The 15,010-nt window shown below is 41.6% G+C and overlaps 1 protein-coding gene across 1 annotated transcript in view; it reads left to right on the forward strand.

Moving 5' to 3' along the window:
- The window catches only part of LOC144066125 (uncharacterized), a 131,655-nt gene extending 116,857 nt beyond the window's left edge, over positions 1-14,798 (forward strand). Inside the window, exons 2-3 of the mRNA XM_077589471.1 lie at positions 13,087-13,671; positions 14,173-14,798. Of these exons, the coding sequence (XP_077445597.1) occupies positions 13,087-13,671; positions 14,173-14,798 (1,211 nt within the window). The remainder of the gene's footprint in view (positions 1-13,086; positions 13,672-14,172) is intronic.
- The last annotated feature ends 212 nt before the right edge of the window (positions 14,799-15,010 follow it).

The raw sequence follows: 15,010 nt of genomic DNA on the forward strand, positions 1-15,010 counted from the left end.
TTCCATACAGCCACAAAAATGGGACCTGCAACATTGAACAAAGCATGCATGCAGCAAATTTAGTTCCAATTGTCTCCAAATTTTATCTGTGAAAGTGCATAATTTTTAGTATGTGAGTAGTAAAAGTCGTAGACTACTAGGATTGACCCACCTTGCCTGGAAACTATGGAAATATCTTTTTATATATAGTACCACAAAAAATGGGACCTGCAACCAATGTTCCCTCTAAGCTGCGTGCATGCGCAATTGCGCACTACTCTCGTCTTCTCCGTGCATTAGCAATCATATGGCGCGCACAAAATAAAATCCAAACTTTTTTTTCCTCTTTCCTCATGATGGCATGCGGCAGCCAGTGGCAGTAGCTCTGTCCGCTCTTATGTTTTTCGTGTTTTACAGCCCGTCTATCTTTTTTTTTAATTACATTCTAATATTTCTTAATACATTCCTTTTTACTTTACTGTGCAAATAGAAGAACAAGCGGCGAAATCAGGTGAGAACTGTCTAAATCTGCTGTGTGTGTGGTTGTGCGCGTGCGTGCGTGTGTGTCTAGTATGTGTGATCGTTTGTCTTCAACCTACACAATGGAGCAGGGGTAGGGAACCTATGGCTCGGGAGCCAAATGTGGCTCTTTCCATGGGTGCATATGGCTCTCCACGTACCTGTGAGGTAAAATTTGAAAATGAATGGTGAGAGAGCTGAGTCCCGAACATACTAATAGGAGCATCATTGTGGCGTTGACACTACCTCTACCACCACTTTAATCATAATTTTGTTTTTTATTACACTTCTGAATGCATGATATCATTGATACTGATTTATTAGCAACATCATAAAAATGTTGTCAAAAGAATTCCGAGACTTTTTATACTTAAAAGTGGTGAAAGGATAAAAAGATCACACATTTTCATGTAATTTTACTTTTCAATTCTGAGAATGGCTCTCAAGAAATAACATTAGAAAATATGAAATGTTTATGGCTCTCTCCGTCAAAAAGGTTCCCAACCCCTGGACTACAGTAAATGGAAATTAGCCCTCAGCTACAATCTTACATATATATGTTCATTAACATGAATATAAATATGTTCATTAATATGTGATATCCCCTATTAAATAAATCAAAGCAAAATCATGGAAAAAATATTGCATATAAATGGAAACTTGACTATCTCATGTGACACGTTCAGCAGAAAAGTAATTTGAACGAGAATGAGAAGTGAGAAGGACAGATGTGTAAAATAAGTTAAAATTTAAGTCGGATTTGTGCATATTCTAATGGCATTTATGAAAATGTTTTATTCATAGATATTTTTTCATTCATTTTCTGAACCGCTTTATCCACTCTATCACTCGCAGGGGGTGCTGGAGCCTAGCCCTGCTGACTTTGGGCCAGGGGCGGGGGACACCCTGAATCGGTGGCCAGCCGATCGCAGGGCACAAGGAGACGGACAGCTATGCATACTCAGACCCAAAACTAGGGGCAATTTTAGAGTGTCCAATCAGCCTACAATGCATCTTTTTGGGATGTGGGAGGAAAACGGAGTACTCAGAGAAAACCCACGCAGGCCCAGGGAGAATATGCAAATTCAACACAGGTGGACCGACCTGGATTTGAACCCAGGACCCCAGAGCTGTGAGGCCGATGCGCGAATCACTCATCCGCCGGGCCGCCCTTTCATAGATATTAATCATTACATTTTATTATTACTAAATCATGTATGTGTAGTAGACATGCACCTGCTTATGGCAGGTGTGATTCTGGTGTGTGCCCATAGCGAGCAATGATGATGTTGCTCACACCGGTACTCAGTGTGCTCAGGGAGGTTGTCTTTCTGCCCAGACAAGCTAAAAATTAGAGCGAACATTGGGTGTAAGTGTGGATGGTTGTCTGTCTCCTTGTGGCCTGCGATCGACTGGCCACCGCGACCCGAGAGAGGATAAAGCCGTTCAGAAAATGAGAATCTCGGCTGAAATGTTTGCACTTTGCTTTTGGTCTCTTTAATTAAAACTCTTTAAGTATACCATGAATGTCCTGGTTTCCCTGCGATTGGCTCCACTCCCTCCTTCACCCCCACACTACGTGACATTATGACAAGTCAAAGAAATGGGCTGGTAAATCGGGCTGCTGCTATTCTCCTTTTCACTCACTGCCACACCACAGGTAACTAAATTGTGGGAATCTAGACATTATTTGCAGAGGGAATCATTTATTTGTGGAAAAAAAATATTGCATCTTCATTCGCTTCAATTTTAAAGTCAAGCTTCCATGGAATTGCTACACACATAATGGAAATTCCACTTCTACATAACAATTGAGACGGACAATCATGCAGACACACCCATACCTAGGGGCAATTTAGAGTGTCCAATCAACCTACCATGCATGTTTTGGGAATGTGGGAGGTAACCGGAGTACTCAGAGGAAACCCACGAAGGCCCAGGGAGAACATGCAAGCTCCACACAGATGGACATGACCTATCTTCTAACCCAGGACCCCAGAGCTGTGAGGCTGACGCGCTAACCACTCACGCCAAAAATGTGTGCATTTAATTTAATATTCCTACACTTTTAAAATACAAAAATTCTCTGAATTATTTAACAACATTGTTATGCCGGTGATATGCAAAAAGGAGTCCTGTAAAAAAAATCATTATGATTAAAGCGAAGCTAGAGATACCGTCAGTGACACAGTGGTGTGCAAACGTGACTATTAGTGTGTTCGGGACTCGGCTCTCTCACCAGTGGTTTCACATTTTATTTTACAGGTTAGTGACGAGCCATAAGCAATCCAACAAAAGGACCATAAACAGCCCATGAATTAATTGGCAGCGGTGGGATTTGGACCCACGCCTCCTGAGAGACTGGAACTTGTCCACACTACCTTGAATGAGGCTGAATGAGTGATTGTGTAGTTCTAAATTGTGAAATAACCTTAAAAACCCTTATATTTAAATATTAAAATGTGTTATTTGTTACTTGCAATAAGATCAAACACAATGTAACATTTAAACCAAATGTCCTTAAAATTACCTAACTTTTTCTCAAAATGTAGCTTTTCGATTTAGTGTCACGTCTAGCTAGACTCGAACTGGACTTCGAGCTGCTGTCTTCACGCTGTGGCATTAAGAGACCAAATTTAACATAATCGCCCCCTTTGTCTAAAATCTGAATTAAGAACTTGGTATTTTGAGGTATTGAGACAGTAGAGGGCGATAACGCTACAGTACGTTGGCTGCCAACAACCGTAAAACCTCAAGCGGAAGAAGAAGAAGGGATTCGGGCGTTCATTTCTGCATGGCTAGGGTTTTAACTTTTTCTTTGTGCGCCTCTTGTTTCTCCTCAATTTAATTTAACTTAAATGAAACGAAACCTCGACAACATCCTCAACATTAAATAGTTTGTGGACTCGAACGTCAGTCCGTTTGTCTTCAATCCGTTTTGGGAGTCGTACTTTAGCCTAGCCTAGCTGGCAGCTAACAAAGGAACACGTCGTCTGCATCAGCACGTCGTCAAGAGAACAGAAAAAAAGTGTGAAAAATGTCTGGGAGAACGACGCCGGTTGCGGCAAAGTTTCAGAAGGAACTTTATGGCGTGAAAGAGGATCTCTCATGTCATCAACATTCTATTGTTTGCAAAATGATGCAAGCTAAAGTTGTTCTTCACAAACTCGAAGGTACGTTCACTTTTGACGATCATAAATGCATGATAGACCGATATATACTTTACGTTACACAATTAATATTCCATAATGAAATATTTAACGGGGTGGCATTGTTGTTTCTGATCGTGACTTTATTGAATGAATCGAAGCACGACAGCGCATGGCATTATGGGTAGAACTCAGAACGTGCTACAATGATGAACCACTAGATGTCGCTAACTGCTCAATATTCATTACTATAATCTGTAACATCTTCCTTCCTTTAGATTACTGTTCTGTAACTTTATAGTAACCTTTTATTCACATTAAACATTGCTGCCCACCATGACATATTGTTCTGAACATAAACTATTCTTGTATTATGCTTATTCCTGACATTAACCCTTGTACTAACAAAATGACACATTTTTTCCTCTTTTTTTTTTTTCTTCAACAATCTGACAACAAACCAAAAGTCTCTTGTGCAACTTCTTCGTGTGTGTGTGCTGTCATTGTCTATGTATGCGTGGGTCTGGGCTTAGTAAGGGCAGCGTGCAGCCTACACCCTAGTCGAACCCTTGTTTTCATGTATGCTCTTCTACGATCACCAATTCAGTTTAGGCGGTGGCCGTGAGAGGCGGCCACAACGTGTGTAGATTGCCTGGCCTGGTGAGTTACTGCGTCTCTCCGGTGTCTGGCATTGTCCTCTGGTGCCGATGTAGACGGGCTGCGAGGAGCCAGACTGCTTGGGGCGCTTGGGCTTTCTGCACTGTGCAATTTCCCCATGGCCTGACCCATGGGCAGTCTCTGCCCGGGTTGATGTCCCAGTCACATTCCAGACTTCGCTGTTTCAGACCCTTTATTTCCGCTGAGCGCTCTGCCACTCGTAGATCCACGCGGTTGCGCCTGTAGAGAGTGCCGTGAACATCCACCACGAATGAGCGAGGAGCAACCTTCTGAATGTATTGGCCCAATGGCCATCTCCCCGTACGGTCACCCGGAAGCGGCTTCATTCTGATCTGATCTCCCACATTTGGCTTTGGGAGGTCTTTGGCGGTTCTGTCGTAAGTCGATTTCCCTGTCCGCCATTTCCACACCAGCTTGTCAGTCACCCCGACCACCACATGTAGTTGCAGTAGGCTGTCTGCAACTGGTAGGGAGGATTTGAGCCTCCTTCACATTAAGCGCTGGGCGGGGCTACTGCCTAACCCCTAGGGTGTGGGCGTGTTGCGCCAGTGGAGGAATGCCATCCATGCGTCTGCTTTGGCCCGCATACAGAGCGATTTGACTATCTTTACAGCCGCCTTGGCTTTGCCGTTTGACTTCGGATGGCGGGGCGACGGCGTGACATGGGTAAAACCCCAGCTTGAAGCAAACTTTCTGAATTGTTCACAGGCGAAGTGGGGGTCATTGTCAGTAATTACCTTGTCCAGTTGCCCATGACGCGCAAATTGGGCTCTGCCGCGAGTGATCAGCGTGTTGGCGGATAGGTCAGGCAGCTGGTCAATTTTGCTGGAATCGGAAGGTAGTGACATTCAGGTGCTGAGCTTGGTCCAGCTGCGCATACTCTGCCTGGGCTGAAAACACAGTGTGGTGCACAAGTGGAGTGTCTGTTGTTATGCGTGGCAGCGCAGCACGGCTCAGCGTGTCACTAACATACATTTCAGGCCCAGGCTTCTACACCACATCCAAGTTGTAGCACTGCAGTTGCATTAACATTCCTTGAAGACGTTTTGGCGCACTCAGGAGGGGCTTCTTGAATATGGTGATCAGCGGTTTGTGGTCCGTTTCTGCTGTGACCATTTCCCTGCCATGTAAGTACTGGTGGAATCTTTGGCACGCAAAAACTAGCCTCAGACACTTTCTCGATTTAAGCATAATTTGGTTCAGTTTGTGTTAGGGCTCTCGAGGCGAAAGCCACTGGCTGTCCGCCTTGCAGCAAGCAGCATCCAAGCCTACTCATGCTGGCATTACTCTGGATGGTGACAGGTTTTGTGACATCATAGTGTCTGAGAACAGGTGTGTTGGAGACCAGCCACTTTATCTTATTTACTGCGTCCTCATGTTTGGCCAGCCAGTGCCATTCTGTGTCTTTATCCAAGAGTCTGCGGAGTGGTTCACACACCTCAGAGCGCTTTGGGAGGAGTCCAGGTCGGTCCACCTGTGTGGAGTTTGCATGTTCTCTCGAAGTTGTTTCAAGGTTGGCGGACTTTTGACAACGTAAGCTCGGTGCGAGGAATTACAAATAGTTTTTTGTGTTTCTTTGATTCCTCTTAATAAAAAAATGATCACTATAACTTTATATACTAAATAAAGGCGACAGAGATTCAAATTAGATTTCAGATAGTGGTGTGCCTTGAGATTTTTGCAATGCAAAAAGTGCGCCGCAGCTCAAAGACAGTTGGGAAACACTGTTTTATACAACTTGACCTCGTGTAAAACACTCAATACGCAAAGCATAATGCATTTGTTTAGCATTTGTTTGGCCCTTTCCAGAGTATCTGGAACTTTTTTTGCCGAGTAAACGCAGCTTATGGAGAAGCACCACCAATTTCGTCATACGCAGTTTCTGGGTGTGATGACAAGTAGGCTTTTTTTGTTGTTGATAATGACGACAGGGCCTATGTCCGATTATTATTATTATTATTATTAATTTGGCAAGATGGGTCATGTGAAATATGAATTGTATTCTTATATTTAATCTTGCTCCCTTCTGCACTCTTATGAATATAAAGTTACTAGAATAGAATTTTACTGACACCGTCAACAACTTCTCTTTGGTCCTACTGCTCATGACGTTACAAGTGGCACCCGTGTCTAGCTGGCATGCTTGCCTTTTCCTGTTCAATCGCAGGTGCACAAACCATTTCCTACCTTAATCCGGACCAACCTAAATGATATTTCTTGATTTTCCCATTTTTAACGAATATTTGGAATTTTTACATCCATTTTTTTCTTTTTGTGTTTTAGTTCAATAAGTATTTTGTAAAATGTAAAAATAACTGTCAAAATATTTTCTGTTTTCCACTTTAACTTTGAACATAAAAACATATTTTGTTTCCTTTTGAAATGACATGATTAAAAGACATTTCCCTTACTAAGAAAAAAAATAAACATTGTTTTAGAGTTAAGTGACGAATTTTGCGCATGCGCGAATCAAGCGTCACTTCTTTCGATGGCATTCGCTTTATAAATGCAAGAGAGTGGGACATAAGAAATAAATATTCATCAAATGGTCTGTCATGGTTTTAGCAAAAATTATTGCGCAGGTTCGAATTAAATTGAAAACTAAATTGAGCATAAATCACTTGCGGCTAAAAAAGGAGGCGACGCTTAAAGCGCATGCGCAGAACAAATCGTTCATGATACGATCAAAATCATTCCACACTGGGGGAAACTCTTTAGAATTATCAATAATTACGTAAAAGTCCATCCAACAGACCCACGACACTTGGATAAAGTTTATTTCCTTATACTAAACACTTTGGCCAAACGATACATTTTCTGTATCAGTCACGTGGTTCTTTCTTAAAGCAATACACACAACAATACGGGATTTCTCTCTTGAGTTATCAGCACAGTGCTGACGCACCAGCGTCGCTCGTTCCATCACTATTTATCAGCAAAACCTGCTTTAGCTTAGCCCAGCTAGCAGCTATCAAAGAAACAAGTCGTCGAAAAGCTTGTTTATACTTTAGCTTAATTTAGCTAGCAGCTATCAAAGGAACAAGTCGTCAAATAGCTTGTTTATGCTTTAGCTTAGCTAGCAGCTATCAAAGGAACAAGTCGACGAAGAACTTGTTGTAGGTTTCCTGGCTATATTAGCTCGGCATAGCTAGCAGCTATCAAATAAACAAGTCGTCGAAGTGCTTGTTTATGCTTTAGCATAGTAGCAGCTATCTAAGAAACACGCTGAACTCGTTGGGGGTTTCCGGGCTAATTTAGCTTAGCCTAGCTAGCTGCTATCAAAGCCGCCGCCATCATCAGAATTCACGTGTGGAAATGTCGGCAAGAACACAACGGCCAAAGCCCCAGGAGGAACTTTTTGAGGTCAAACAGGAGCATTCAACTCGGGAGCAATCGACAGTTTGCAACATAACGCACGAGAAAGTTGTTCTTCATAGACTAGAAAGTGGGTTCACTTTTTATTTCCATGCATTCCCTTAAAGGTATTCTATTGACATGACACTATAGTAGCGTACGTACATTTTCATGAATTTGCACTAGCACCATTCGAAGAAAGATGTAATAAATTCGATTTAATGTAACCACTCTAGGAGGGAAGAATGAGTCTCAACGCGTTAATACTTAACAACGGCATTAAACAGTAGCTTTCCTTTTATTGTATCCTTATCACAAACGATGTATTTTTCAAATTACGCAACGTGCGAGCGCCCCCAGAGTCATTCCTGCTACTCGCCCTCCATTTTTGAGTGACATAACACTCATTTGCTTGCTCTAAATTGAAAATTTTAAAAAAGGAGATGTAGATGCACTAAACAACAACGAGAGCAGCGTTCAAACAATGGTGTCAAAGTTGCGGCCCGATGGCCAAATCTGGCCCACTGCCGGTCTGTGGTGCGGTCTGCGGAAGTACTTCATATTGTTAGAATTATTATGGAATATTCTATATGTGTTGTAAGCATTTTTCAATAAGTAATAAGGCTATAAACCAATTCATGGAACCATGGACACTTTTCCTCCACATCGTCTCCTCAAGGCCCCACAGCTCGAGGACACATTGTTTTCACACACGCTTTTCGGCAGAACACAACGGGACTGTTTTGACGGGACTCCAGCAGCAGATGGCGATAATCGCATTATTGTTTGAAAATACGGCTTTGCTTTGTTTACCTTGAAAGCATTCCTCACACTGTTGTTTTTCTAACCAGCGAGGGTGTTATTGTACTGATTACATAACCATGTTTTTCGAGTGTCGCGATTAAATACAATGATTCAGTTACTGCAATTCAGAATGCACTGGGGACTAAGACGGCGTCACATTGCATCTCCTTCGAAGTTGTAGGCAGAGTTTGTTGAAAGATGTTTTTCCTTTTTTAATTAAATATTACTAATAATGATTTAAAAGGTTTGAATCATTATTCCAACAATATTTAATGCTAAAATTCAAATGCAGCTTATAAATAAATAGAATATGAACTATCATCAGAGATCATCACTACATCACTCCGCACAGACATTGACGTAGGGTCCTCAGAGGCAAGAGCGCTTCACCTCATAGAACTACCAGTACCAACAGAGGCCACCTTCGAGCGCAAGAAGGCCGAATACTTGAATCTGTGTGCCAGAAATTTGTCTGGAAATGCACCATCTACCCAGTCGAGGTTTGCTGCCGAGGCTACATTGGGCGTCTCCCACTGTTTTTAATTCCAACATTCATTGATTCATTTTCTGATATGCTAGATCGTGTATAGGGGGTGCTGGAGCCTATCCCAGCTGCCTTTGGGCCAGAGGAGAGGAACAGCCTGAATCGGTGGCCAGCCAATCTCAGAGCACGAGGAGAAAAAAACCCATTCACTCTCACACTTATACCTAGGGACAATTCAGAGTGTCCAATCAGACTATACAGTGGTACCTCTTCATATGAGCTTAATTCGTTCCGGGACTGAGCTCGTGTGTCTATGTTATCGTAACTCGAGCGAACGTTTCCCATTGAAATGAACTAAAAACAAATGAATTCGTTCCAGCCCTCTGAAAAAACATCAAAAACAGGATATTGGATTGGATTTTTTTTTATTTCTTCTAATTCGCCATCTATTAACAAAGTAACACATAACTAGTGGTTTAATAGTAATAAAATGTGTTTAATAGAACTAAAATTAGACGGATTTTGCGGCGGGTACAGAGAGGGACATAGAGGGTGGGGGGGTTCTTTCCACGGCAACGCACTCGTAACCGAACAAACAAATTTAAATTAACTCGGATTAATATATACAGTCACACTCAACCATACGTTTAATGTAACTTCACACAAAACTGAATTCTAATTTGGATTTACATTTTTATCACTTCTGGCTGGGTTAGCTGTTTGCCACGCCTCCACCCTCACGTTCGCTATCGATGGGCTGTTTGCTGTAGCATTCCCTTCAAAATATTCCGAAAATTATGCACACAAATGTCCTAACAATAGGATAACGCACGACCACTTGCCAATGAGAAGTAGTCTTGAATTAGCGATTGCTCCGTTAACGGGAGCTAACAGGCTAAGGAGGGGGGACACTGAAAAAAAGCAATGCTCCGCTCAGTGCTCGCGGAGACGTTACAAAGAGGTATAGTTGCGACCAGAGATATTACACGAGGAGTTGCGAGGGAGAGAGCCAGTGCCCCTGATGTTCTTATGAGCAGCCAACGAGAAGTAATATACTATACTGCTCGTATTAGCGATCGCTCCGGCACTCGCGCTGAGTGACGGAAAAAAACACTGAAAAAAATGCAACGCTCCGCCCAGTGCTCGTAGATATCAGTTATACACAAAAGAGATGCGGCAATGATAAACAGCCTCATGTCTTGGCTAACTGGCTTTCTCGCATCTCGTTATTTGCTCGAAATTTTCCTCGTATCTCGAGCTGCTCGTATGTAGAGGTACCACTGTACCTCTATTTCAATCTCATGAATCCCCCAAATAATAATAGACCTGCTACTGAATAAAAGATAATGCTTTTTTAATGCCTCCCCTTTGGCAGTGGCGGTCGGTGCATTTTCTCGTAGCGCCTTCAACGCTACAATCCAACCCTCAAAAACTATTTTATGGCTATAAAACCTCTACTGCAGCTAGAGCTGCGACACATAAAAAATAATCAATAAATCAATGCACAAAAATGGGGTAAAATCCACTTCCTAGCAGCATTTCATGATTAAATACAAATACTGGAGCTTTTCAGACATTAAAACCAGGCCAGGGGGGCGATTTTCCCGGGAAAAGACAGCGATGAACGTCAATGGCGTACGGGCAAACATTGCCCGAAAATGGGGTAAAATCCAACCAAACAGCATTTATTGATTAAATACAAATACTGGAGCTTTTTAGACATTAGATCCGGGCCCGGAGTATCATTTCCCCGGTAAAAAGACAGCGATGAATGTCGATACGTCCATACGTGAAATGACAAAAAATGCACTAAAATTAGGTAAAATTCACTTCCTAGCAGCATTTATTGATTGAATACAAATACTGGAGCTTTTGAGACATTACAACCAGGCCAGGGGGGTGATTTCCTTGGGAAAAGACAGCGATGGATGTCAATGGCGAAACGGCAAAAATTGCACTAAAATGGGATAAAATCCCCATCCTAGCAGCATTTGGTGATTAAATACAAACACTGGAGCTTAAATACATACACTGGAGCTTTTCAGATATAAGAACCGGGCCCACAATTGAAATATTTAGGAATATAGCCATATTATACTCACCAAAAATTATTTTTAACTGTACACAATATCCATCCTCCTTTCTTTCTTTCTTTCTTTCTTTCTTTCTTTCTTCCTTCTTTGATGAAAGTCGAGCCTGTCCTGTCATATTTCCGGCATAGTCCGTTTTGAAAATGGCTTTAAATCAACACAACAATATATTTGCTTGTGCAGCTAAGTTAGCGCACTGAAAGTGGTACGCACACACCATTTTCCCGGCTGTAACAGGCAGCTTCGGAGTTGACCGCCCTTTCTTAATGATGTCCATTTTTTTCTGGAAAAGTCAGTCTGGAAAATAGCTTGGCTAGCAAATCTGCAACAGAATCCATTTGTTTTTGCCTCTGTTTTTGCTGTGAGTCGGCCATTGTGGGTGGAGTTTGCGATCTCTGGCTGCCTCACTATGGCTTTGGCCCGCCTACCAGCCAATCATAGTTGGTGAAAGCAATGACGTATCCCAGCCAGCAAAATGCTAATGCGTATGAAAAAGCATTGTGGGGTTGCAACTCGAAATCTGATTGGTTAAAAGCAACAGTCTAGTTGAATGCAGCAGAGCCCGCAGAACTGATTGTGAAGGCTTTGAGGCAGATCTGATCTGGCAACAAATAATGGCTGAAATGTGATTGGTTAAATGCTTCAATATGAAAACACACATCTGGAAGCAGTGCAACCAGGGGGGAAGGCAATGAAAGGAAGCTAACAGACCATTTGGAATAATAAGTATTGATGGACAAAATATAATATGATTCAGATATTTCTTAGGCCAGCAGAGAAGCCCTTGAAGGCCCTGACGGCCCGCCACTGCCCTTTGGTGAAAACATTTGAACTAAATTAAAATCTAAAACATAAAAGAGAATGTTTACAATGAAAATTCTCCAAAAAAGATTTGACTAATTTTAAGCAGTTACATCACCAGTGAAGAAACTTTTCTGACCAATAGTTCCATACTTTGAAAAATGCACCTATAAAGTTTTCAACTCATGTTGCTGTTGACGAGAATACTACAGTAGTAAGTACAGACGCTCCCCTACTTACGAACATTCGACTTACGAGCAATGGTACATACGAACATGTCTGCAAATTGCGTTTATGGCGAAAAATGTTCGTAAGTTCGATTTTGTATTGTGCGCCTTTTTCCGATTAGTGCTTCTTTCCGCCGCTAATACCGACGCCTGGCGCTGTGAGTGCTCAGCTCACCCAGCATCCACCTTCCTCTGCCCAGTTCGTTGCAGTGCGTAAGTTGCGTAAGTGCGTGACGTATCTCCAGTGCGCAAAGAACCTTTTTCATTTTTATCATGAAATATCTCATTATTCAATATGGTTGGTGAAAAGCGAAAGGCTTCTAGTGATGGAGGTGCAAGGAAGAGGCAAGCCTATTCATTTGAAACGAGTGGCAATGATAACGAAGCGTGATGCGCGTGAGAGTGGTGAGCGTTGCACGGGCATACAACTTGAATCGTTCGACCGTCAGTACCATTTATAAACAGAAAGATCGAGCAGCAGGACCCAAATATTGAACGTTGCATAAAGTTTGCAAATCAATTGAATGATGCCATACAGTGCTACCGCATCATTTATGATGAAAAAAAAGAAGAAAACTTTGCAATCGTCGTTAGATCGCTTCTTTCGGCCAGTTTCTAATACATAAATCTCTCTCTCTCTCTATACAGTACTGTACATATGCTCTCCATTTTATCAAATGTTTTTTAGTGCAAACCAATATGTGTTACTTATACAAGTCTTAAACATACAAATGCACTTATATAAACCTTCAATATACTTATATAGGGCTTAAACATAAATTATAATACAAAATATAGCACTGAATCAACTTACAAACAAATTCAACTTGTAAACAATCGCTCGGAACCTAACTCGTTCGTAAGTAGGGGAGCGTCTGTACTGCATTGTGACGAAATGGATGTATGGCGCCCTCTTCCGTTTGGTTTCATTTCTGTGAACAAGAAATTCAGTCATTTTATAATTGGAAAATGGTTCATCATTTATCTTCGTGTCTTTGCAGGTTTCAGAAATGATCTTGGTGCTTATGGGCATGAGTCTGTTGACCTTGAAGGGGAAGTTGAGCTCCCCCAAATCAAAGAGGAGGAGCCAGAGTTCCCTCAACAACAAATGGGAGATGAGCAACTTCCAATCAAAAAGGAGGAAGATGATTCCACCTGGTCACTTGGTGAGTTCGTGAAGAGGGAAAATGTTCTGGGCGTGGCCAGCGGAGGGGCGGAGCCTGCAAACACCACAACATGGCCCCTAATTAAAAAGGAGGAGCCAGAGTTCCCTCAACAGTGCAAAAGAGAAGAGCAACCTCCAATCAAAAACGACGAATGTGTCAAATGCTCAACTGGTGAGCCTTTCAAGAGTGAAGATGATCTGGGCGTGGCCAACAGAGGGGCGGAGCTTCTGAGCGGCAGCTCAACAGATGGATGGCGAGCAGAAAATTTAATTGCTCCTTTATCAGATGACAACGACTTGCTTTTTGACGATGATGATGTTGAAGATGTTAAGAAAAATCCCAGTGGCGACAAACTCTGCAAATGCTTTCAGTGTGGGAAAACTTTTGGGAAAAAGTCTTCTTTGAAAACACATATGAGGAGTCACACTGGGGCGAAACCCTTATCATGTACAGTTTGTGGTAAAACATTTACAGAGAAGGGAAATGTAAAAATACACACAAGAAACCACACTGGTGAAAAACCATTTTCGTGTTCAGTTTGCGGTAAAGCCTTTTCTCATAAGCAAGTTTTACAAATACACTCAAGAACCCACACTGGTGAAAAACCATGTTCATGTTCAGTTTGTGGTCAAAGATTCACACAGAAGAAAGACTTAAATAGTCATGCAAGAACACACACTGGTGAAAAGCCATTTTCGTGTTCATTTTGTGGTCAAAGATTCACACGGAAGGCACACTTAAATAGACATGCAAGAACACACACGGGTGAAAAAACATTTTCGTGTTCAGTTTGTTGTCAAAGATTCACACGGAAGGCACACTTAAATAGACATGCAAGAACACACACGGGTGAAAAACCATTTTCGTGTTCAATTTGTGGTCAAAGATTCACACGGAAGGGATACTTAATTAGTCATGCAGCAAAACACACAGGTGAAAAACCATTTGCGTGTTCAGTTTGTGGTAAAACATTTACAGAGAAGGGAAATTTAAAAATACATACAAGAACCCACACTGGTGAAAAACCATTTTCGTGTTCAGTTTGCGGTAAAACATTCACACGGAAGGGAAGTTTAATTAGTCATGCAAGAACACACACGACAGAAAAGCCATTTTCGTGTTCAGTTTGTGGTAAAGCCTTTTCTCAAAAGCAAGATTTACAAAGACACACAAGAACCCACACGGGTGAAAAGCCATTTTCGTGTTCAGTTTGTAGTCAAAGATTCACACGGAAGGGATACTTAATTAGTCATGCAAGAACCCACACTGGTGAAAAACCATTTTCGTGTTCAGTTTGTGGTAAAGCCTTTTCTCAAAAGCAAGGTTTACAAAGACACACAAGAACCCACACGGGTGAAAAGCCATTTTCGTGTTCAGTTTGTAGTCAAAGATTCACACGGAAGGGATACTTAATTAGTCATGCAAGAACCCACACTGGTGAAAAACCATTTTCGTGTTCAGTTTGCGGTAAAGCCTTTTCTCAAAATGAATCCTTAAAAATCCACATAAGAACCCACACTGGCGAAAAACCATTTTCCTGCTTATAATATATATATATATATATATATATATATATATATATATATATATATATATATATATATATATATATATATATATATATATATATATATATATATATATATATATATATTATATTATATATAATAACTCAGAGCTTGCCGTCATTCCCGGAGGCTTAAGAACTACAACAGCTGAACCCGGCGTTTTGGAAGACTCATTTGGGCAATTGTTGAAT

Source organism: Stigmatopora argus, chromosome 20 (assembly GCF_051989625.1).
Source record: "Stigmatopora argus isolate UIUO_Sarg chromosome 20, RoL_Sarg_1.0, whole genome shotgun sequence".
Lineage (NCBI taxonomy): Eukaryota > Metazoa > Chordata > Actinopteri > Syngnathiformes > Syngnathidae > Stigmatopora > Stigmatopora argus.